This window comes from Carcharodon carcharias, chromosome 31 (genome assembly GCF_017639515.1).
Source record: "Carcharodon carcharias isolate sCarCar2 chromosome 31, sCarCar2.pri, whole genome shotgun sequence".
Lineage (NCBI taxonomy): Eukaryota > Metazoa > Chordata > Chondrichthyes > Lamniformes > Lamnidae > Carcharodon > Carcharodon carcharias.
In genome coordinates, this window is record NC_054497.1 from 9351138 (window position 1) to 9376666 (window position 25529).

A 25529-nucleotide genomic window follows, 5' to 3' on the forward strand; every position below is an offset into this window, starting at 1 on the left:
AAATGATTACAGAGTCTATTTACACAGTCACTAAGAATCAGAGGAAACAGAACTCATGACCAAAACTACAGCTACATATCCCAAGAAATGCAGGGGAATTTCTCTAGAAAAATGCAGTCGGTGGAAGGTAGATACAGAATACAAATTCTGTGTGTAAAATCAACCCCTGTCACTTATAGCAGTGGAGTCTTCAGATGTGACTAACGGTAGGGTGTGATGTTTGTGTTTAATGTTTATGCTTTTTTGTAATTATTATATAAAACCTGACAGTACGGTGTGCTAAGTCCCAGATGTATTGCCCTCTGGTGGAGAATAAGAAATAAAGGCACCTTCTGTTTTTCACACAGGAATCTGGGGTTCAGAAGCAGATAGCTGTGCGTATGCATATTCTTAATTGTTAAGAAGTGACAAAACATTTCAAATAGCGATGAGAGAGTGGGATCATCATTATTAGGGGCTTTCGAGGCTTTTGATCCAGCTACCAATGGACCTTGTGGTTTATGTCGAGCTTATGGAACCGTTTTTCATTGCAAATGGGATTGAAGATGAAAAGCAGGCCTCAGTGTTCCTCACAGTCATCGGAATGAAAACTTTCATTCTTTACTGAGGAATCTCATTGCTCCTGAAAAGCTAGCAGATAAAAGCTGTAAAGAGCTTGTGGACGTTTTGAAAAAGCACGGCGATCCCCAGATCAGCAATTATTGCCGAGAGATTCAGGTTTCACTGAGGAGGACAGCATGAGAAAGCGAGTCAGTTTCCCAGCTCCTGGCTGAGTTGAGAAAATTAGAGGAGAATTGTGAGTTTAAAGGTTACCAGGAAAAAGAATGCAAAATGGGGGACTGGTCAGGAAGGTTTCAAGGAAATCGAGCGAGAGCTCACTTCTGCTGAAGTCCTGGCACATTTCAATGAAAAGTTGCCGGTCGGCTGGGCTTGTGATGCCTCTGGATATGGGGTTGGAGCTGTCATCTCCCACGCATGTCCTGGTGGCAGTGAAAGGCCCATTGCATATGCCTCACAAACCTTGTCCAAGGCAGAACAAAGTTATACCCCAATTGAGAAGGAAGCTCTTGGAGTCAAGAAGTTCCACCAATATTTGTATGGGTGTAAATTCACCTTAATTACAGACCACAAGCCTTTGACCTGCCCGAAGTCACAAACCCTGACACTTGCCACTGCGTGCCTACAAAGGTGGGCACTGACCTTATCTGCTTACCAGTACAAACTTACATTTCGCTCAGCTGAGAATCATGGAAATGCAGACTCACTTTCCGGACTTCCTGTTACACCACAGCTCCACAACCTGAAGTGAAGTCACTGCCTTCGGTGTGAACCAGATAGACATGCTGCCTGTTAAACGGATCAAATTGGACTTGAAATGCAGAGGGATGCTGTGTTCCAAAGTTTACCTGTACACATAGAAGGGTTGGTGTGTACCCTGAAGAAGTGACCACTGAGCTTAAACCTTACTACAGGAATAGATTTAAGCTGATTCTGCAAGACGTTTGTTTGTTATGGGGAATCCAAGTTGTTATTCCTTCAAAACTCCAAACCCGAGCGTTAGAGGAACTTCACCTCAGTCACACGGGAATCATCAGCTTGAAAGCATTGGTTTGTCTATGTGTATGGTGGCCACACCTGGAAAAAGATGTCGAAGGCTTGGTCAGTGATTACCTTCCAGGCCAAGAAATGAAGTCTTCCCCTGCACCAGCCCCACTGCACCCGTGGGCTTGGCCTGGCAGAGACTTCATGTGGACTTTGCCAGACCATTTCTCGGACATACATCCCTGATTGTGGTGGATGCCCACACAAAGTGGCCTCATGTTATTCCCATGAAGTTGACCGCTCCAACAAAGACCACTGATGCTCTCCGGAATGTGCTCACGACTTTTGGATTGCCGGAGCAGATTGCGTCTGACAGTGGCACACAGTTCACATCATGTGAATTGCAAAAATTCCTGAAAAACAATGGGATCAAGCGGATCCTCATCTCGCCTTCCCACCCATCCTCAGTGAAGTGGAGCGCTTTGTCTAGACATTCAAAACGGCCATAGTGAAGGGGAGCACACAAACAGATTGGAAGTTGAAGCTGGAGGGACTCTTTGATGTATTGTAACACCCCACATGCAACAACAGGCGTATCTCCTGCTGAGCAGATATTTGCAAGACGACTGTGGACCAGAATGGATTCGCTGTATCCGGATTTGAAAGGAAGGATTGGTTCAAGGTGACTTGATCAGAAAAGGTCACATGACACAAGTAAACCCGCTCGTGAGTTTAACCTGGATCAGTCTGTTTGGGTCCAAAGTTATTGTGGGAACCAAAGCGACTCCTGGGAAGAAGCATCAAGCGTCGAGGACCACTGACCTATGATGTTGAATCTTTCTGTGGAATCTGGAAGAGACACACTGACCAGATTAGAGAAGCCAAATCCAAGGAACCAAATTTCCAGGGATCTCTAGTCACAGTGGAAGATTTCTGGGAAAAATCTGCTCCAGTTGGTGAGACCCGATTGACGAACGTGTAGCGCCTGTAGCTGCAACTGTTGAACCTGAACAGAAACAAATGGAACAGCAGAAACTTCCAATTCTAAGCAAACAAGCAGAGATCCCTAAGCCAACGCTCCTCTCCAGACCAAAGCAAATCTGCAAACCGCCTGACCGATTTGTTCCTAGCTAAAGGGGGAGGAGATGAGATGAGGTGTTTAATGGTTATGCTTTTTTGTAAAAGGACCTTTTGGTTGAATAGAATCGTTATACAAAACCTGCCAGTAGGGTTTGCTAAGCCCCGGATGTATCGCCCTCTGGTGGAGAATAAGAACTAAAGGAAACTTCCGCTTTTCACACAGGAGGATGGAGTTCAGAAGCAGATAGCTGTGCGTGTATTCTTAATTGTTAAGAAGTAACAAAACACTTCATAGGGAAAATACCCATTCATTTCCATTCTGGCTGGGAATAATGTGTCACTATATACAGCTTAGAAAGAGACATTTAACACTCCAGGAGCAGGACTTTGCTGGTTGGGTTACTGTCCCGCTGTCAGGCTCAATTCCAGACCGGGAACGCCGGAATGGCAGGACGTTGCTCGCCATCTTCTCGGAGGGAGCCAATTGAGAAGCTGCCTCAGGGGCCTGATCAATTCAGGCAGGGTGACCAGGGAAACAGGAGGCCCAATCACAGGGCTCAGGCTCACCACAATGTAAGGCCAGTGGAAGACCCTGGGTGCAGCTCAGGCGGGGAGGAGACTACGAGGGCACCTCAACCCTGATCCACCCCGAGTTCCCTGCAGAGAAGGCAACAAATTAAGAGGCCCGAAGTGGGTGGGGCCATTGGGTGGAGGAGAAGCCCCTCCCCAGGAGTGATGATGGCCTTTGAACTCTGCGGCCCCTTGAAGCCTTCAGCTCCAATGGCCATCCACACAATCCTGTAGGGGGAGGAAATCTGCCACCCTTACCTGGTCTGGCCTACACGTGACTCCAGACCCACAGCAATGCGGCTGACTCTTAAATGCCCTCTGAACAAGGGCAATTAGGGACGGGCAATAAATGGCCTAGCCAGCGACGCCCACATCCCACGAATGAATAAAAAAAGACTCAGTGGATTGGGGGGGGGGGGTGGAAGATCTGCTGGTGGTGAAATACCCACATCAGCGCCAAGTGGCCACGAGATGGGGGGCCGTAATGAACCGACATGGAGCGGGGCAGCCGGCCCTGTCCCAGCTCATCCCCTGGGAAAGTCCCCGGGGTGGAGGGAGGGGGGGGTGGGAATGCATTGGGGAGCTGTCCAGGCCCAGCTCCTCCCATTTTCCCAGCACCCCACCCCCACCCCCACCCCCGCCTCCAACCTCGGCCTGAGTTTCGCACCGGAAACCGTTCCCCCTTGACTGCGATCGGCCTCCGGCCGCGAGGTCACGCTGGCCGGCCGGTTAACGGAGAAGGGCTCAGCGCTGACTGCGGGGGGGTGGGGGTGGGTAGGAAGAGGGCGGTGGGGGTGGGGGTCGACATCACCGCGGTGCGGGTGGGCGCTTCCGCTGAGCGCCCTGTATTTATTTTAAATCCTAAGGGAGATTTCATCCCGCCCTCTTGGATAAAGTTTGATCGGGAATGTAAAGTCCGCCTGGCCCTAAAGATGGGACGGGGTTCGCGAGTAATCGTTCACAACCGGGGCCTTACAAGTGGGCTCAATGGGCCAGCAAGCGCTCTTCCGGCTCTTGCGGGTGGGCGCTGACGTCAGGATTCTCAACCCCCCCCACCCCCCCCAACCACCCCCCCTCGGGCCAGGAGCGCGCCCGCCCACAGGGCGTAAAGTTCTGACCCTCGACCTCCACCAGGGCCCAGGGAAAATTCTGTCCCCAACCTCTGTCAATTTCTAACGCGGCCACTGGGTGGCACTCCACAACCAGGAAAAGGTAAAGCTGCAGACCACAGGCAGGAAGTCAAAGTGACTCTTTCGTGTCATCTTCTCTTCAAGCTTTCCCCCAGCCTTTTCATTGTCCCTTTTTCTTTCAGTTAGCCCACTGGGGGTTTTTTTTTTGTGTGTGGTTTACATTCACACGTTGGAGAAGACAAGAGATCATGATGGAGGTCTGGCTATCCCAGAATTCAAAGCTGCAGTGAAAGTCCTCTATTTAAAATTTCATACAACACAATATTATCCCCCCCCACCAGCCCCCACCCCCGCTGTTAAAGAGGGGGCTTCTGGTATCAGCAGAAATATTGAGTTAGCTGTACCTCCACGTTCTCCAGTATCGTCTACACTGCACTGGGATGGGGCAACTGTCTGACAGAGACCCGGTCACTATGACTGAATTATGAGCAGGTTCGGGTCGCCGAGCTTAGGAAGGGTGTATTGGTCTTGGAGCGAATGCACTGCAGATTTACAAGAATGATACCTGGACTCCAAGGATTCAAGTACAAGGACAGCCGACAGGAACCTGGGATGTGTCGCCTGGAATTCAGGAGGTTGAGGGGTGATTTGGGTGAAGTTTCTAGTTCAGGAGGAGTAGGTAGGAGGGGATCACAAAAATCTATTCCTGCTCTTTGCAGAGCCTAGGACAGGGGGTGCAGTCTAAAAATTAGACCTTTCAAGAGTGAGATTAAGAAATACTTCTGCACAAGAGGTGGTAAAAGCTTAGAACTCTCTTCTGCAAATGGCAATTGATGCTAGGACAATTGTTAATTTTAAATTGGATAGATTTTTGTTAACCAAAGGTGTTGAGGGATATGATGCAAAGCTGTGTATATGGAGTTAGGTCGTAGATCAGCCGTCATCTCACTGGGTGGTGGGACTGGCTCGAGGGGCTGAATGGCCTCCTCCTGTTCCTGTGTAACAGGCTCGGGGGGCTGAATGGCCTCCTCCTGTTCCTGTGTAACAGGCTCAAGGGGCTGAATGGCCTCCTCCTGTTCCTGTGTAACAGGCTCAAGGGGCTGAATGGCCTCCTCTTGTTCCTGCGTAACAGGCTCGAGGGGCTGAATGGCCTCCTCCTGTTCCTGTGTAACAGGCTCAAGGGGCTGAATGGCCTCCTCCTGTTCCTGTGTAACAGGCTCAAGGGGCTGAATGGCCTCCTCCTGTTCCTGCGTAACAGGCTCGAGGGGCTGAATGGCCTCCTCCTGTTCCTGTGTAACAGGCTCAAGGGGCTGAATGGCCTCCTCCTGTTCCTGCGTAACAGGCTCGAGGGGCTGAATGGCCTCCTCCTGTTCCTGTGTAACAGGTTCAAGGGGCTGAATGGCCTCCTCCTGTTCCTGTGTAACAGGTTCAAGGGGCTGAATGGCCTCCTCCTGTTCCTGTGTAACAGGCTCAAGGGGCTGAATGGTCTCCTCCTGTTCCTGTGTAACAGGATCAAGGGGCTGAATGGCCTCCTCCTGTTCCTGTGTTGCTTCCCTTATATTTCAGTCTACTAGGAGGCCACTTGGTCCATCTTCTCCGAATAATCCCGAACGATTGTCCGATGACTGAATTCTTCCTCTGCTTTCGATATTTATTTCCAATGTTTCCTGGGTGATCTGAGGGCAGTTGCTGCTTTCCATTCTCTCTGGCCACTGCAAGGGTTTCATGAAAAGCGCACAAGGTTTCAGCATAAATCTATCCAAGAGTCATGACAAAGTCCTTTCTGTCCTGGCAGCCTCTCTGTCTGCATCACCCATCAAAATACTCACTGACCGTCAGTGATTTATCGCTGGTTAATGCTTTTACACTGTTTCTGAGAGATGTAATAACAACAATGTGCATTTGTAAATCGCTTTTAATAGCGTAAAAATCTCAAAGTACTTCACAGTAACCACATCAAACAAGATTTGACAGCGAGCCATGCGAAGCTGAATTAGGGGGTGACTATATGACTGGTCAAACAGGTCAGTTTTAAGGAGCGCTATAAAAATGGGGAGACAAACGCGGATAGGTTTAGAGAAGGAATTCCAGAGCTTAGTGCCTATGCAGCTGAAAGCATCTGTGAGGCGTTCGGACAAGCACGTACACCAAACACCAAGGCTGCAGTGATAAAAATCAGAGACAATAAGCACAGGTACACCTCTCCAGTTTCAAACCGGAAACACTCCCCATTGAAAACTTTCTAATCTTTCTCCATTTGACCAAAACTCTGGTCACAGCCAATCTCAACTTTCACCAGTGTCAACTTGGCTCATTTTGTGTCCTTCTTGTCTTGAGTCAGCTGGTGCTGTGTTCAAGGACCCGTGGTAAAGTGAGGTGCCCTGTCCCTTTAAGAGAATGCAAGTGTACTGGTCAAGTGACAGCACTGAAGAATCGTTGTACAGCGTGGGCAACTGGGAAAGGTAATTCTAGTTCTGGAGGTTTCTGAGTGAGCACATGTGATCTGGTGCTCTGCCCGATGTCACATTAAACCATCACTGTTTATTCTTACATTAACCTCTCCCCACTATTGATTGCAAGTCACAATTGAGGGGAACATAGGAAGACGTGCAGTTAGAGTTCGGTTGGCCCACAAACTCATTTGCCCAAGACATAAAAGTGGCGACGAGGATAAAGAACAAAATAAAATAAATTTCAAGACGGGTGAGCAAAGCACTGGAAAGAGCATCTGTACTTATCTTAAAAAATAGGCAACAGTTGGCAATCGGAGCAGAAAGCGGTGCTGCAGTTTAAAATTTAAATAAACCCCTGCAGAATCGCGATTGCGGGAATCCCGCCAAAACTCAAAAAGAGCGTGGAACCCAACAAAGAAAAGCCGACAGCTGCAGAGACAGAGTTAAAAAAAAGGTGACTGCTCTTAAAGCGGCAATGCATTTAAAAAGGTAAATACATGAAAAATGGTTATGGGCAGAAAGAATAAGAGATCCCAGAGAGAGCGTAGTCAAACACCTAAATTCGTCATGACCTGGAAAGCCTATTGGAGGTGCAGTCCCCTTGCAGCCATTCACGGTGCAGCAGTTCAGGAGCGTCACTCCATGCCACCCCATTTCAGATGACTGGTCTCAGTGTGTCGAACACCTTGCGTTCTTTTTTACTGCTAACAACATCGCGGGGGAGGAGAAGAGGAGAGCGATTCTTTTGTCCTCGTGTGGGAGCAAAACATACGGGCTGATCCACAGCCTTACATCACCTAGCGCCCCAGACTCAAAGACTTTCAACAAGTTAATAAAAATTATACAGAGCCACCTGAGACCAAAGTCCTCAGTTACTACGCAGCGCTCCAAGTTCAATTCAAGGAACAGGCTTCTGGAGGAGACAGTAGCTGACTATGTGGCCATTTTAAAGGCATTGACTGAGCATTATGAAACTGAAACGTCTATCAGTGATATGTTGAGAGACTGGCTGATATGCAGGATTGGAGATGATCCTATCCAAAGGCGTTTGCTAGCCAAACCTAGTCTAGATTTCAATAGGCATTAGAATTAGTTACCACGATGGAGAGTGCTGTTAGAAATTCTGAAGTTATAAAAGAGACACAAAATGGTGCCGTCCATCTGATCGAGCAGGAACAATCTGGCAACAAAAGGCACGAAAACTTTGGACTCCAGCGAAAGGCAGGAATCACTCTCTAGCTCCAGACCATTGAAAAGCAACAGTGCCGCAGTGAAAGGCCATCAGATGAATGAGAGAAATACATCTAGGCCTCCAGTGAGCGAGTGCCACCTCAAACAAGTCGAGTGCTTACTCTGCCACCACTATGGCCATATAATGCGACATTGTAGAGAAAGGCTAAAACAACATTATAAAGGCAGAAGGAAACATCATGCAACATGCCTCATGGAAGAGCCAGAAGAAATAGAATCCATTCCTTATATAACCTCAAAGCACGTGGAGCCAAGCCAATCCAAATAGCCCTACTGATCAATGGACAACCCATCAAGGTGGAAGTAGATAAGAGAGCATCGATGTCTGTCATTGGAGAGCGTACATTTAAATATCTGAGTGAAGGAACCCATCCTTTGAGGTTAGAAGTTTTGGAGGCAAAGCCGAGGACACAAACGGGTGAAGAAATAAGACTGAAAGGGTTAAGTCAAGCCTCGGCGACGCACGCAGATCAATCCGAAAGGTTGCCCTTGGTAGCTGGAAAGGGCCCTGGTTTAATAGGCCACAACTGGCTAGAAAAGATTAAATTGAAATGGGCGGAAGTTTTTCAAATTACAACAAAAGGCTTACAGGACTTGTGGCAATGATGAGTTAGGAAGAGTCAGGCCAGAATCGGTGTAGATCCAAACGCAACCCCCAGATTTATAAGAGCCAGACCAGACCCTTATGCTCTATGGGACAAGGCTGAAGCCGAACTGGACAGACTGGAAAAATTGGGCATCCTACAACCAGTGCAATTTTCTGAGTGAGCGGCACCCATTGTACCTGAACTGAAGCCGGACCAAAGTGTGCATTTATGTGGTGACTATAAGCTAACTGTCAATAGGGTGGCCAAACCCAACAGACACCCAATACCCAAGATTGAGGAATTGTATTTGAAGTTGGCAGGGGGCACCGCATATTCAAAGTTAGACATGAGCCATGCCTACCAGCAGGCAGAGTTGGAAAAGGACTCTAGGGAATTCGTCACCATCAATACACACATCTACCCTTTGGTAGTGTGCTATCTTCCACAGAACGATGGCAAACTTGCTCCAAGGGTTGCCCCATGTTATTGTTTACTTGGATGAAGTATTGGTCATGGAAGTGTTCACCGACGATGAACACTTAGCAAATCTAGAAGAGGTGCTCAAAGGCTTCGCACAAGCAGGGAGTACGTTTAAAACAAGAGAAGTGTCTGTTCCAAGCTAAGGAGGTAGTTTACTTGGGCCACAAGGTTGATGCTCTGGGCCTGCATCCTGTGGAAGAAAAAGTCCAAGCCATTCGCAAGGCACCAGCCCCATGAAATACCACAGAGCTTAAGGCCTCCTTGATAAACCGCTACAGCCAATTCCTCCCAAACCTCTCGACTGCACTGGCCCCATTGTACGGCCTGCTTAAGATGAACCAGCGAGGGAGTTGACAAGCCCCACACCAGGACGCCTTCCTGAAAGTGAAGCGATTAAGATCGTCGGTCTTGTTGGTCCACTTTGACCCCCATGAAGGAATTCATTTTAACATGTGACGCGTCCCCTAACGGGATAGGAGCTGCCCTTTCACACCGGACGGTGGGGGGCTCTAAATGACTCATTGGTTACACATCTCGCGCACACAGTATCGCAGGGCAACGATTTCCCAAATCGGGAAAGAGGGCTTATCTATTGTGTTCAGCATCGGGAAGTTTCATGAATATCTCCACTGTCGCCATTTCCATATTATAACCGACCACGAGCCCCTACTGGGATTATTTGGAGAAGATAAAGCGATACCCCCTATCGCATCAGCTCACATCCAGAGATGGGCACTAAAATTAGCAGCCTACAAACATACTTTTGTTCACCTTGTGGGAACTCCAATGGCACATGCCAACGCACTGAACCACCTTCCCCGTCCGCTAATAACCAGGAGGCTCTGATTCCCCAGGAACGGGTCTTAGTGCTAAATTTTCTGGATTCCTCCTCTGTTCAGACCAGACAAAGCCGCGAGTGGACGAGCCGGGACCCACTATTGTCCAACGTCCGGGAGCAGCTCTTGAACGTTTGGTCAGGTGGATCTAAATCCGAGGAGGTGAAGCCCTGTTCCGATGACGGATATGAACTCTCCTGCCGGGACAGTATATTACTCTGGGGAGAAAGGGTCATCCTGTCCCCAAGGGTGGGGGGGGGGCGTGAAGGCTATTATTAGCCGAGCTACATAGTGCTCAAGCGGGCATTAGCAGAATGAAGCTGCTCATACACAGCTATTTGTGGCGGCCAGGCATGGACTTGGATATCCAAACCCTGGTCAAACGCTGTCCTCAATGCCAGCAGGTGCAAAAGCTCCCCCACCCCTCCCCCCCTTAGCTCCATTGCACCCATGGGAACAGCCGGCACGGCCATGGGTGCACCTCCATGTCGATTACGTGGGACCCGTCTTAGGCACGTTATTCCTTTTACTGATTGACTCCTGCTCCAAAAGGATGGACGTCTATGAAGCCTGGTCTCCCACATCGGCTGCTGTCATAGACCATTTGCAGCAGTGCATGGGTTGCCAGAGGTCCTCATGTCCGACAACGGGACCGCTTTTACCAGCAGGGAGTTCCACAGGTTCACGACCCTTAATGGCATTACCCATGTCAAAACCTCACCCTATTACCCAGCATCGAACGGCATGGCTGAGTAGGCAGTCCAAACCTTTAAATCTGGGATGAAAAAGATGGAGGGATATTCCATCGGCACGAGATTGTCCCGCTTCTTGTTCACATACCGGACCACACCACACACAACGCCCGGCATTGCCCCTGCAGAGCTACTAGTGGAGGGACGTCTCCGCACCTGCCTGACCCTTATCCAGCTAAATATAGAGGGGAGGGTGGAGAAAAGCCAAGAGGTGCAGAAGGTCAGGCACGATGGTCATGGTTGCGTAAGAACTTTCACAGTGGGAGATGGGCTCCCCGTGAAGAACTTTGGAAATGGGCCCAATTGGCTTGTTAGGCGAGGTGAGTGCAGTAACTGGACCCCTCTCCCATAATGTATCAGTAAACGGCCGAATAATTAGACGACACGTGGATCATCTCCGTAAAAGAACACGAGTCCCACAAGAAGAAATGCAGTCTTCATCTACGCTTGAGTCTGTGCCGCATGTAGAGGACAGGTCACATGATTTGGAAGCACTGGTGGGGGCTGTGGGACCCGAGGGGGTCGGGGAGACAAACCTGCCACTTTCTACTGAGGAACCTACTGGACAACTGACCCCTGAAAAGAAGGTCTCAGAAAAACCAGCCGAGGTTGTTGAACTGAGATGCTCAACTTGTCCGAGGAAGCCTCCTGAGAGACTTGACCTGTAAATAGTTATTGTGTAAATAGTTAATGTGTTTTAAGCTTGTTAGCTGTACTTTTAAGTAAAGGGGGAGGGATGTGGTAAAGTGAGGTACCCTGCCCCTTTAAGAGAATACATGTGTACTGATCATGTGACAGCACTGACAAATTAGTGTGCCGCGTGGGCCACTGGTTAACTGTAAGTCTAGTTCTGGAGGTTTCTGAGTGAGCATGTATGATCTGGTGCTCTGCCAAATGTCTCAATTAGCCATCACTGTTTATTCTTATATCAGTCTCTCCCCATTATTGGTTGCAAGCAGTAATTGATGATAATATAGGAAGGAATGCAGTTAGAGTTCAGTTTGCCAACGAACTCATATACCCAAGACATAAAATAACCACTCCACACTGGAGTCTAGGTTTACACTCCATTTCAGTATTGAGGGAGTGCTGCACTGCCTACAGCACCATTTCTAAACCAAGGCACCTTCTGTCCTCTAGTGTGGATGTCTTTCACCTCTCTCGGAATTCCCTTCATTCTACATCCTGCTGGGTTTCAAAACTCAAACTTGTCACCTAATCATCCCTCTCACCTTCTCAAATATCCTTTTGTGATGCTCAGCAGACTTAAGTTTAACCTTCATTTCATCATCTCATTAGGAAAAAATCTAACCTGTGCTGTGTCTTCCCTGGGAGTGTTTGATGGGGACAGTGTAGAGGGAGCTTTACGCTGTATCTAACCCCGTGCTGTACCTGTTCTGGGAGTGTTTCACACCAACAGAAATAATGAAAAGTATGAAGTGTTTCTCGCTCCAACATGAACATCATCACCTTTTCAGGCCGAAACTTTCACAATAAATTGAAATAGAAATCGACAGCATTAAAATTAAACAGGCAATTTATCTGTTCCCTGAGCATCTTACCATGTTTGCTGTCCTGGGGTTTGTTTGGGACCTCCTCCACATTCTCTGCAGGGAACCAGCCCGTCCGACCTTTGACAGTCCCTTCCCAGAATCCTCCTTCCCCGACACTGAGGACTGTAAAAGGAGAAAACACTGAACGTCACAAGGTGTGATCTCACCACCTCCCCCACCCCCGTGATCCTGCTCTTTTGAACCCGGAGTTATAACTTTTCAACGACAATGATCTCCTGACTCCCCAAAGCCTGTCCACCATCGACAAGGCACAGGTCAGGAGTGTGATGGAATACTCCCCACTTGCCTGGGTAAGTGCAGCTCCAACAACACTCAAGAAGCTCAGCACCATCCAGGACAAAGCAGCCCTGCATGATTGGCGCTTCACCTACCACCTTCAACATTCACCTACAAGATGCACTGCAGAAACTCATCTAGGCTCCTTCGACAGCATCTTCAAAACCCATGATCTCTACCACCAAGAAGGACAAGGACATCTGGTGCATGGGGACACCACCATCTGCAAGTTCCCCTCCAAGTCACACTAACTTTATTGTCATTCCTTCACTGTGGCTGGGTCAAAGTTCCTGGAACTCCCTCCCTAACAGCACTGTGGGTGTACCTACACCACATGGACTGCAGAGGTTCAAGAAGGCAGCTCACCACCACCTTCTCAAGGGCAACTAGGGATGGGCATTAAATGCTGGGCCCAGCCACTGAAGCCCATATCCCGTGAATGAACAAAAACAATCTTTTGCTAGAAAATGTTTAACGATCATGGAAATTGAAGAATCTTTTCTGATCTCCTAAATCTCTTCAGTTACTACGCACCAGATGGAGTAAGGCAGCCATCTTTATATAAGTTGTGGATCAGTGGGTTGCTGTCCTGCTTCTCTTCCGAAGATCATGGGTTCAAGTCCCACTCCAGAAACTTGGGCACAAAATCTAGGCTGACACTCCCAGTGCAGGACCGTGGGAGTGCTGTATTGTTGGATGAGACATTAAACCGAAGCCCCCTCTGCGCCTTCAGGTGGATGCAAGATTCTGTGTCACTATTCTGGACAAAGCATAGGGGAGTTCTCCCGAGTGTCCTGGCAAATATTTCTCCCTCAGTCAACATCGCAAAGGACAGATTATCTGGTCATTGTGGGAGCTCACGTGGGTGTTTCCTGCATTACAACAGTGCTTCAAAAGTGCTGCGTTGGCTGTAAAGTGCTGGGGGACGTCCTGAGGTTGTGAAGGGCGTTATATAAATGCAAGTTTTCTTTTCTCTTGCAACGCGCTCTGAGTTGGAGAGAAGGCGGAAGATGATGAAGACGCTTTTGCGCGATAGCTCACGGGTGAGTTTGCACATGGGGTAAATGGAACAAAGAAAATCAGCAGCCACCGCCCCTCCCCCTCACCCCACGCCACCTCTCACTTCCCATCCATTTACATCACTGAGGGAGTGCTACGTCGTCAGCGGTGCCCATCCTTCAGCTGCCATGTTAAATTGACACCGTCATCAGGTGATTGAAAGGATCCTGTGTCACTGCTCGGGGAAGTGGGCAATAACTTCCCAGACCCTGGGCTAACATTCTTCTTAAAGCACCACTGCCCATAAATACGTGACTTGCTTATAAATGTCACGGTGAGACAGCACCGAAAATGGGATCATAAAATGGCGCAGCACAGAAGGAGGCCGTTCGGCCATTTGTGATGGTGCCAGCTCTATCCAATTAGTCCCTCTTTCCCGCCCTTTGCCCTTATGGCCCTGCAAGCTCTGTCCCTGGAAGGCTGGAAAGTCATTTTTGCCAACGCAAACAGAGATTGCATTTTAAAGGAACTCATTTGTACGCGAAGGGTACTGAGAGAGGCGATGAAGGCACGAGGTGAACACGAGCCCTTGTTTCCCAGTTTGACTCAAATCTTCTTCACATTATCCTCCTGTCTGGTCGCCCTGCAAGAACAGTAAATAACCTGTTTATTCAACACACCATCCCTGCTGTTAGCATTTTATACAAGGCTTCCAGCAGGTCAGGAGCCCCTCGTCAAAAAAAAACTGGTTATGCAAATCTCCAGCCAGTTTGGACAATCCTTTTCTATTGTCGAGTCTATTTTGGTCTGTTTTTCTCTCATCTCTCCCCAAAACATACTTTGAAGAGTGCTGATGACGTCTTTGGAGACTGTAGACCCTACACAGCCAGAGTTCTGATCTGGAAATCACACACCAGTGACACTGAGGAGTTTTATCTCTTGTCCGCTGCTCATTCAGCACTCTCACACAGACGGGCTGGAGGTGACACACCCTTTCATTTTCCCGTCTAGCCTGCATGAAAGTGCCACAGGCTGTCCAGAGGTGCCAGCTCCTGCCCACTCAAAAACCAGGCAGCACCAAGGGCGTTTTTATTCTGTCCTTTTTAATGCAGTGATTATCAGCCAGACTTAGCGCCGCCTCACATGTCTTCTTTTCTCTCTCTGTGGCTAATGACATGAGGCAGACAAAGCACACGCACTTACATCTGTGTCCGTGGCCAGGTTTTTCCAGAACAGGTCACCAGAGGCTGTAGTTTGAGGGGCGCCACTCCACATCAAGCATGTCTGACCAGCAGACTCTCCCACTCTCGCCGCCCGATTATTTACAGGCCTTTTCGGCCGCACGATGAACACACCTTCCGTGGGCATCCAGTCCTGAGGCGGGACTTGAAGGGGACGTTGGTAAGACCGCGCCTCGAATACCGGGTGCAGTTTTGGTCTCCTTATTTAAAAGAAGGATGTAAATGTGTTGGAGGCGGTTCAGAGGAGGTTTACTAGATCGATACCTGGAATGTGTGGGTTGTCTTATGAGGTGAGGTTGGACAGACTGGGCTTGTTTCCACTGGAGTTTAGAAGAGTGAGGGGTGACTTGGCTGAAGTATATAAGAACCTGGATGGTCTTGACAAGGTGGACGTGGAAAGGAAATTCCCTCTTGTGGGTGAGTCCAGAACTAGGGGGGTCACTGTTTTAAAATTAGGGGGTCGCCCTTTTAGGACAGAGATGAGGCGAAATTTTTTTCTCTCAGAGGGTTGTGCGACTTTGGAACTCTGCCTCAGAAGGTGGTGGAGGTGGAGTCACTGAATGTTTTTAAAGCAGAGGTAGATAGATTCTTGTTAGGCAAGGGGATCAAAGGTTATCAGGGGTTAGATGGGAATGTGGAACTTGAAACACAAACAGATCAATCATGATCTTATTGAATGGCTGAGCAGGCTCGAGGGGCCGAATGGCCTACTTCTCCACCTATTTCGTATGTTCATATGAACCAGGAACTTCTGGCTCAGAGGTAGGGTCACGACCCATTGTGCCACAAGACCTCCTTCTCTGATTTAGCAGCTCTTAAAATTCAGGGGATTGGTGGGGGGGGTTGTTGCTCCATTGCAAAATGAGAAGGTCCCAGTTCAAACTTGTTCCAAACTCCACTTACTCCAGCATTCTCCCCTCCAACCCATTATCACCAAGAGAAACAAAGGCAGCAGCGTTACAGGATCACCTCTGAAGTCCCCTCCAAATCACACACCATCCTGACTTGCACTGACATTGCCCTTAAGCCCACGTGGTGTCTTGCACATCCACGATCTTAAACTTCACGACTGGCGGCCATGCCTTCAGCTGTCTGAACCCCAAATTTTGGAATTCTCTCGCTAACCCTTTCTCTACAATCAGTGGCAGTTCTGCTTGACCCTCGCTTCTGGGGATTGAAGTCTCAAGCCTGCAGGCGCTGGTATTCCCCAGAATGTCCTTGGCAAATCCCACAGATGAACAGAGGGTGAGGAGAGAGAAAGAGAGAGAAGTATAGAAAATGGGAGCTGAGGAAAGAGGGCCAGAGAAGGCAGAAGACTAGGAAATGAGAGAAAAAAAGACCTGCACTAATATAGTGCATTTCACAGCCTCAGGACAAGAGAGCCACGTGGGTAACACATTTCGGGAGGTAGTCATCCCACAGCTTATCAGATCAGGCAGAGGGGGACTGAGTGGCTGTCAGACAGACATGAAAGACAAAGCAGGTAGTGCAGCAGACCCCTGAGGACATCCCACTTTCTAACAGGTACTCAGTTCTAAGTACCAATGGGGGAGAGGGTTCCTTGGAGGAGAGCAGCGAGAGTCATGACCAGAGCACTATGGGTGGCTCAGCTGTGCAGGAAGGGAGGACAAAAGAGAGGCAAGCAATAGTGGTAGGGGCTTCTGTAGTTCTGTAGACAGGCGCTTCTGTGGTCACAGGTGTTACCTCCTAGGTGCAAGGGTCATGGATATCACTGAATGGCTCCAGGGCATTCTGGAAGGTGAGGGTGCACAGCCAGAGGTCGTGGTTCACATTGGTACCAATGATATGGATAGAAAAAGGGATGAGGTCCTGCAAGCTGAGTTCAGGGAGTTGGGGAAGAGATTAGCAAGCAGGACCTCAAAGGTAGTAATCTCTGGATTACTCACAATGGCAGTACTAGTGGGTATGGAAATTGGAGAATACTCCAGGCTGGAGAGATGGTGCAGGAGGGAGGGGCTTCAGATTTCTGGGGCATTGGGTCCGGTTCTGGGGAAGGTGGGATCTGTACACAAGCAGGATGGTCTACACCTGAAAAGGGGCAGGATAAATATCCATGCAGGGAGATTTGCTAGATTGGCAGGGGGGTGGGAATGGGAGGATAGATTCAGAGAGGACAAATTCAGAACAGGAAGCAGGAGACAGAAAATTAGCGGGTGACTCTGAATGACAGAAGAAGCAGAGGTTAAAAGGTTAACGGCAAAGGAATCTGGCAATGTTAAAAGGCTTTTAAACGCAAAGAATATAACAAACAAAGCCGATGAGCTGAGGGCACAAATAGACACGAGGCAGCATGATATTGTTGCTATAATGGAAACTTGGCTTAAAGAGGGGCAAAAATGGCAACTCAGCATCCCTGAATACAGGGTTTTCAGGCAGGATAGAGAGGGGGCTAAAAAAGGTGGTGGTGTAACATTATTGGTTAAAGAATCAATTACAGCTGTGGGGAGGGATGATATACTAAATGGATCATCAAATGAGGCTATATGAGTTGAGCTCAGGAATAAAAAGGGGGCAGCCACACTATTAGGAGTGTACTATAGACCCCCAAAGAGTGAGAGGGAAATAGAAGAGCAAATATGTTGGCAAATTTCTGAGTGCAAAAACAATAGGGCAATAATAATTGGGGAGTTCAACTACCCCAATATCAACTGGGATTTCAACAGTGTAATAGACACATAGACACATAGGGCACAAAATTCTTGAACTGTATTCGAGAGAACCTTTTTTAGCCAGCACGTAACAAGCCCAGCAAGAGGGGATGCAATTCTAGATTTAGTCTTAGGAAATGAAGCTGGGCAAGTGGAGGAAAGAGCAGTGGGTGGCCATTTTGGACATAGTGACCATCATGCAGTTAGATTTAGCATAATTATGGAAAAGGAGTAAGAGTTCTAAATTGGGAAAAGGCTAATTTTATGAAGTTGAGAGGTGATCTGGCGAAAGTGGACTGGTTACAGCTACTTGGAGGGAAATCAGTGACAGATCAGTGGGAGACATTCAAAAGCGAGATTCTAAGGGCACAGTGTGGGCATGTCCCCACAAAGAAAAAGGGCAGCACTGCCAAATCCAGAGCCCCCCACCCCCCGGTTATCTAAAAGCATACCAGGTTTGACAAAGCAGTAAAAGCTTATGACAGTCACAAAAAGCTGAAAACTGTAGAAAGCCTAGAGGAGTATAGAAAGTACAGGGTTGAAGTTAAATAGGTAATTAGGAAAGCAAAGAGAGAATATGAAAAAATGTTAGTAGGTTAAATCAAAGAAAACCCAAAGATGTTTTACCAGTACATTAATAGCAAGAGGATAATGAAGGTAAGGGTAGGACCTATCAGGGATGTACATGGTAACTTGTGCATTGATGTTGATGATGTGGGCAGGGTTCTCAGTGAGCACTTTGTCTCTGTCTTCCCTTAGGAGAGGGGTGATGCAGATATTCTAGTTGAAGAGGAGACATGTGAAACATTAGATACAATAAGCATAGCGAAAGAGGATGTACCGGAGGGACTGACACCTTTGATGGTAGATAAATCACCAGGGCTGGATGGATTGTATCCCAGGCGGTTAAAGGGAGCCAGAGAGGAAATAGTGGATGCTCTGAGGATAGTTTTCCAATACTTAGCAGGTTCAGGTGAGGTACCAGGGAATTGGAGGTCTGCGAACGTTGTACCATTATTTAAAAAAGGTGTGAGGGATAGGCCAGTAAACTATAGATCAGTAGGTCTGACTTCGGCGGTGTACAAATTATTAGAATCAGTTCTAAGAGGATAAACTGTCACATAGAAAGGAACAGATTAATCAGGGATAGTCAGCATGGTTTTGGTAGGGGAATGTCATGTCTTAGGATAGTGCAGTGGATGCTGTCTACATGGATATCAGTAAGGCATTTGACAAGGTCCCACATGGCAGACTGATCAGAAAAGTAAAAGCCCATGGGATACACAGGAAAGTGGTGAGTTGGATCCAAAATTGGCTCAGTGACAGGAAACAAAGAGTAATGGTTGTTGGGTATTTTTGCGAGTGGAAAATGGTTTCCAGTGGCATTCCACAAGCCTTAGTGTTGGGGCCCTTGCTGTTTGTTGTATATATTAATGACTTGGACTTAAATGTGGGTGGCAGATTGGGAAATTTTCAGATGACACAAAAATTGGCCATGTAGTTGATAGCGAAGAGGGTAGCTGTTGTCTTCAAAGTTATATCAATGGTTTGGTTGAGTGGGTGGAAAAGTGGCAGATGGAATTCAATCCAGGGAAGTGTGAGGTAATGCATTTGGGGAGGGGAAACAAAGCTAGGGAATACACAATAAATGGGAGGATATTGGGAGGGATAGGGGAAGTGAGAGACCTTGGTGTGCATGTCCACAGGTCCCTGAAGGTGGCAGGACAGGTGGATAAGGTGGTAAAGAAAGCAGATGGAATGCTTTCCTTTACTGGATGAGGTACAGAATACAAAAGCAGGGATGTAATGATGGAACTGTATAAAACACTAGTTAGGCCACAGCTGGAATTGTGTGTACAGTTCTGGTCATCACATTACAGGAGGAACATAATTGCTCTGGAGATGGTACAGAGGAGATGAATAAGAAGGTTGCCATGGCTTGAAAATTGAAGCTACGAGGAAATATTGGAACAGAGGGGGCTGAGGGGTGACCTGATTGAGGTGTAGAAGATTATGAGAGGTCTTGATAAAGTAGACAGGGATGCTCTGTTCCCCTAGCAGAGAGGTCAATTACCAGGGGACACAGATTGGTAGAATGATGAGAGGGGACATGAGGAAAGACTTCTTCACCCAGAGGGCAGTGGGTGTTTGGAACTCGTTGCCTCATTTGGTGGTGGAGGCAGAAACCCTCAACTCATTTAAAATGCACCTGGATCTGCACCTGAAGGGCTGTAACCTGCAAGGCTACGGACCAGGGGCTGGAGGGTGCGATTAGAATGAGCAACTAGTTCTTGATTTTTTTCTCTATTGGCCGGCGCAGACACGATGAGCTGAATGGCCTTTTTCTGTACCATAACTTTCCTATGATTCTATCCAAACCTTTACAGTCAATGAAGTACATTTAACGTCTAGTCTTGGTTGTAATGTGTGAGAAACAGCAGCCAAGTTGCGCACGGCAAGCTCCCACAAACAGCAATGTGATAATCTGTTTTAGCGATGGTGATTTAGGGATAGCTCTCCTTCAAAACAGGGGCCAAGGGATCTTTTACATCCACCCAAGTGAGCAGATAGGGCCTTGGTTTAGCATCTCATTGAGAATGCTTCTGACAGTGTGGCACTCCCTCAGGTGTCAGCCTGGATTTGTGCATTAAAGTCTCTGGAGTAGGATTTGAACCCACAACTTTCACACTCAACAACGAGATCACAACCCACTGAACCACAACAAGCACAAAGCACAAAAGACTATTTCGATGCACTTGTCCTGTGACAAGTCTAATCACTTTCAGCCAAATTCATATTTTTTTTATATATCTTAATACACACATCTAAAGCACACCAGTAAAAATCTCACTTCTGGAAAGTGTTCGAAATTAGCAGCTCTGTATTTAGCACTGAAGTATTGTTCAACTGGAATGGTTAGCAGGAGTATATCAGAGACATTGGTAAAACTCCACTGTCACATTGAGAGACAGGGCACTTTTTCATACAGCAGTAGCAGAGACATTGTGAAAAAATTATAGGGGAACATTTTACATAGATAAGAGAGTACAAAGATAGAGAGAGAGAGAGAGAGAGAGAGACAACACAATCAGTACACGGATCAAAGAAGGATACAACAATGGAAGTAAATTTATATATAGTCACTTTGTAGTACAGAACTTGAGTGTTGCTGAAAACAGACATGCTGTTGAAGTTTTTTTATCTTGCACTCATCAGGACAGATGCAAGAATGCCAAATTTCAAGGATAGCAATAATTTATACTGCATGAGAAAAGGATGCTGATTGGTTGGCAAGTCGAATCTGATTGGTCAAGGTGTTGTCATGGAGAAGGCACTCTAGGTAACTATTGTCCTCCATGCTGTTGTTTAATTCAAAAAAAGCGCAGTGCCTGGGCATGTTCCTTTTGCCTGCAGAGCATAGGTCCCTGCATATGAATATATGTAGCAACATTGCGAGCAAGACTGATAATCTTAAATTGGTTGTTGGTGTAATTTATATAGCATCCTGTCACACCTCTCAAAATGCTTCAAATTTACACTTGCTATATTCATACACAGGGAACCATTCTCTGCAAAGAAAAGGAATATCATAGAGCACATATCATATTACAGCACAGAAGGAGGCCATTCAGCCCATCGTGTCCACGCGGGTCAACAAAGACCTGACTAGACTAATCCCATTTTCCAGCGCTTGGCCCATGGCCCTGGAGGCTTTGGCAACGCAAGTGAATATCTAAATGCTTCTTAAATGTTACAAGGGTTTCTGACTCAACCACTCTTTCAGGCAGTGAGTTCCAGACTCCCACCACCCTCTAGGTGAAAATATTTCTCCTCGACTCCCCTCTTAGCCTTCTATTTCTTAATTTAAATCTATGCCCCCTGGTTATTGACACCTCTACTAATGGAAAAAGTGCCCTCCTATCCACCCTATCTATACCCCTCATAATCTTTTATACCTCTATCAGGTCCCCTCTCGATCTTCGCTGCTCCAAGGAAAACATCCCCAGTCTATCCAATCTTTCCTCATGGCTCAGACCCTCCAGCCCAGGCAGCATCCTGGTGAATCTCCTCTGCACCCTCTCCAGTGCAATCACATCCTTCCTATAATGTGGTGACCAGAATTGCACACAGTACTCCAGTTGTGGCCTAGCCAGTGCATTTTACAGGTCCAGCATAACTTCCCTGCTCGTGTATTCTGTGCCTCGGCTAATAAAGGCAAGTATCCCATATACCTTCTTAACTACCTTATCTACCTGTCCTGCTACCTTCAGGGATCTGTGGATATGCACACCAAGGTCCCTCTGATCTTCAGTACTTTCTAGGGTCCTACCATTCATTGTGTAATCCCTTGCCTTGTTAAACTTTGTGCCTTTTTTGAATTACCTGGGGACTTGTGGAGCCTATAGTTACCCCTTTGCTTCCTCCATGGCAATGCATCGGCCTATCAGTCAGTTTGCCATCCAGTCAGCACCCTTTTCTCCTGTAGTATAAATTGTTGCGATTGTTTGAAATTTAGCATTCTAGCATTTGTCCTGATGAGTACAAGATGAAAAGCTTCAGCAACATGTCTCTCTTTTCAGCGATATTTAAGTTCTGTCTTCTCGAACGACTGAACATATCCAATCTGGTTTTTGATGGTATCGATTGAAGAGGAATATTGCGCTGGGCACCAATGAGTTCTCAGAATGTTATAGGGACAGGAGGAGGCTATTCAGCCCCTCAAGCCTGTTCTGCCATTTGGTTAAATCATGGCTGGTCTGTATTTTAACTCCAACTGCAGGTCTTGGTTCCGTAAATTTATAAGGCTTACCTAACCATAATCTATCAATGTCAGTTTTTAAATTTTCAATTAATCCCATAGCCTCAACAGCATTTTTGGGAGAGAGAGTTCCAGATTTCCACTATCCTTTGTGTGAAAAAATGTTTCCTGACATCGCCCCTGAACTTCCACCATTTCATCCTTTTATCTATGTACTGATTGTGTGGTCTCTCTCTCTCTCTCTACCTTTGTACTCACATACCTAAGTAAGATGTTCCCCTATAATTTTTTCACAATGTCTCCGCTACTGCTATATGAGGAAGTGCCCTGTCTCTCAATGTGACAGTAGAGTTTTACCAATGTCTCTGACATTCTCTTGCTAACCATTCCAATTGAACATTATTTCAGTGCTAAATACAGAGCTACTAACTTTGAAAACTTTCCAGATGTGAGATTTTTACTGCTGTGCTTCTGTTGTGTGTATTAAAATATATTTTAAAAATGCGAATGTGGTTAAAACTGATTAGATAGGTCACAGAACAAGTGCATCAATATAGTCTTCCTCTACTTGTACTAGCTGAGGCTCAGTTGCTAGCACTTTGTCATTGAGTTTGTGGGTTCAAATCCCACTCTAGAGGTTTCAGTTCACAAATCCAGGTGGCCACAAGTGCAGTGCTGGGGGAGTGCTGCACTGTTGATAATGCTGTCTTTGAGGCGAGTTGTTAAACTGAGGCCTTGTCTGTTCTATCAGAAGGATGTGAAAGATCCCTTGGCTGCCGTTTTGAAGGCGAGCAGGCAAACTATCTTTAAACCAACATCACTGAAATAGATGATCTAGTCATTATCACATTGCTATTTGTGGGAGCTTGCTGTGCATAAACTGGCTGTAATTTTATGCCTCCTTATTTAAGGCTCGCCCCTACCCCACCCCCACCTCCAATCAGTAGTTGTATTTCTGGCTAATGTTTTAAATGTCTTATACACCAGTTAGACCACCACTCAATCATTGATACACGAGGGAATGAATACAAGCCTAGTCTGTACAACGCCCCCATAATTTAACCCTTTTAGACGCAGTCACGGCCTATTTTTCTTTAAATGGTGGCACAACAACCACCTGAATCATTGGAATAGACAAATAGGGCTTCAGATTATCATCTCAGTTAAAGGAGGGTATCTCTGATGCCTCCACAGTGCTTCATTGGGTCCATGAGTGGCCTGTGCGTGCCCATGACTAGGACTCTGGGAGGTAGGTGTGGCCTGCTCAGCCACCCTGCAGAGTAGGGGTAGGGAGAGACAAAAAGGGGGAGGCAGGGAGCAAGAGAGAGAAAAAGAGTGGGAAGAAAGGAGGCAGAGATGAGGTAGAGAAGGAAAGAGGCAGAGACAATGATATGAGGGAGGGAAGTGAAAGGCAGGGGAAGAGGTAAAAAGAAGAGCGAGACGGGTATATGGACCGCGCACCAGGTAAGAATGTGAGCCAATCGCCAGCAAAAGAAAGTGTGCCAGGAAAAGAGACAGAGAGAGAGAGAGAGAGAGAGTGTGGGGATAAAGAGCTGAGAGACATAGCAAGACAGAGGTGGGGAGGATGAGAAAAGGAGAGAGTTGTGTTAGTTTGAGAGATGGGGAAAAAGATGAGGATAAAGGTAGATAATAGAAGCTAAAGGAAGCTGCAGAAATAGAGCTGGCGAGGGAGGGGGACTAGGGAGAGAAAGGAGGTGGAGACAAAATGACAGAATAAGTGGTTATGACCGAGAGTCAGATAGTGATATTATACTGTACCATAGGATGACAGAAATGAGATTGGTGAATAAGTGGAAAAAAGCCAAATATTCACAGGGAAATGGAGATAACTAGACAAGCATAACATGAATTAAAAACTGAAACACAAAATGAGCATTTCTCCACATTTTGACCTTCTCACCTGGCATGAGCTTTGTTCCCATGGCAACAGTTGAACAAAAAGCCCTCAGCTGACATGAGTTGCTGAAGGTGGATGAAGGGGTGCTGGGTTTTGTCAACTATTCCAGGCAGTGCTGATAGGATCAATGGAGGGAGTGGCGCTGGGCCGTTTGAATCTAGCGTTACCATGGCAATCTCCGAGGGTTAATGTTGCCATGGCAATCTCAGAGGGTTAATGGCTGTTACAACACAGGAAGATGTAGGCTTGAAGGCTTATTCTAACACCAAGGGCAACGGGGAGGGATTCTACAACCCAACGCTTTGCACAAAGCACCCCAAGGGAACAAGTAAATGGGCCTCACAGGCGGAATTCTGGCTGCCTGAGCTATGCAGGATTAATTGGAGTACGTAGATCACACGGGGCAGATCTCCTTTGTCAGTGAGCAGGCCACAAGGCTGTCCATCTTAGTTGACACAAAAAAACCCAGCAGGAGACCCCTTTCCCAGCCAATGTCAAGCGACACATTGAAGTGGAGATTATCCGGCAAACAGATAGTCAATAAATCGGTGTCACATTAGCGAGCAATTTTTGATGTGTTTTAAGTGGTAGCATTTACATTCCCGAGACAGAAGGTCGTGGGTTCAAGTCCCTCTCGGTGGTCTTGGGCACGTAATCTTGGTCCTCCTAGACCACGCGGAGGGAGTACTGCACTGTCAGAAGTGCCATCTTTCAGGGGAGATGTTAAATTGAGGCCCCGCCTACCTTCTCGCGTGGACATTTTTCGCCCCCCATAAATGTGAGCTCTTCCAAAAACTCTGCAACCGATCTAACTCACACCAGATCCAGATCGCCCATGTGCTCACTGACCTACATTGGCTCTCAGTCCACCAACATCTAGATTTTTAAATTCTTATCCTTGTGATCAAAACGCTCCATGCTTTCACCCCTTCCTATATCTGGAACCTCCTCCAGCCCTTCAACACCCCAAGATCTCTGCACTCTACTTCTGGCCTCTTGCACATCCCCGATTTCCTTCATTCCACCATTGGTTGCCACGTCTTCAGCTGTCTAGGCCCCACGTTCTGGAATTCCCTCCCTTAGCCTCTCCACATCACTCATCCTTAAAGATGTTCTTCGCAACCTACGTCTTTGACCAAGTCTGTTAGTCCACTATTCTAATATTTCCTTCTTTAGCTCAGTGTCAATTTTTGGCTGGTTACACTCCTGTGAAATGCCTAGGGGCATTTTACTACATAAAAGGCGCTGTACAAATGCAAAGTTGTAAAAGATCCTATGGCACTATTCACCTTCCTAACCAACACTGGTAAAACTGCTTCACTGGTTGCTTGTCTCATTACTCATGGTGGAATCCTGCTGTGCACAAGGTGGCTAATTAGATTGTCAACATGCTGATGTTAATTTTCCAAAAT

General features: G+C 47.1%; 1 protein-coding gene across 1 annotated transcript in view; it reads right to left on the minus strand.

The window, feature by feature from the left end:
* LOC121271497 (SH3 and multiple ankyrin repeat domains protein 1-like) overlaps positions 1 to 25529 on the minus strand; it is a 389623-nt gene that overhangs the window by 288828 nt on the left and 75266 nt on the right. Inside the window, 1 exon segment of the mRNA XM_041177480.1 lies at positions 12244 to 12357. Within this exon segment, the coding sequence (XP_041033414.1) occupies positions 12244 to 12357 (114 nt within the window).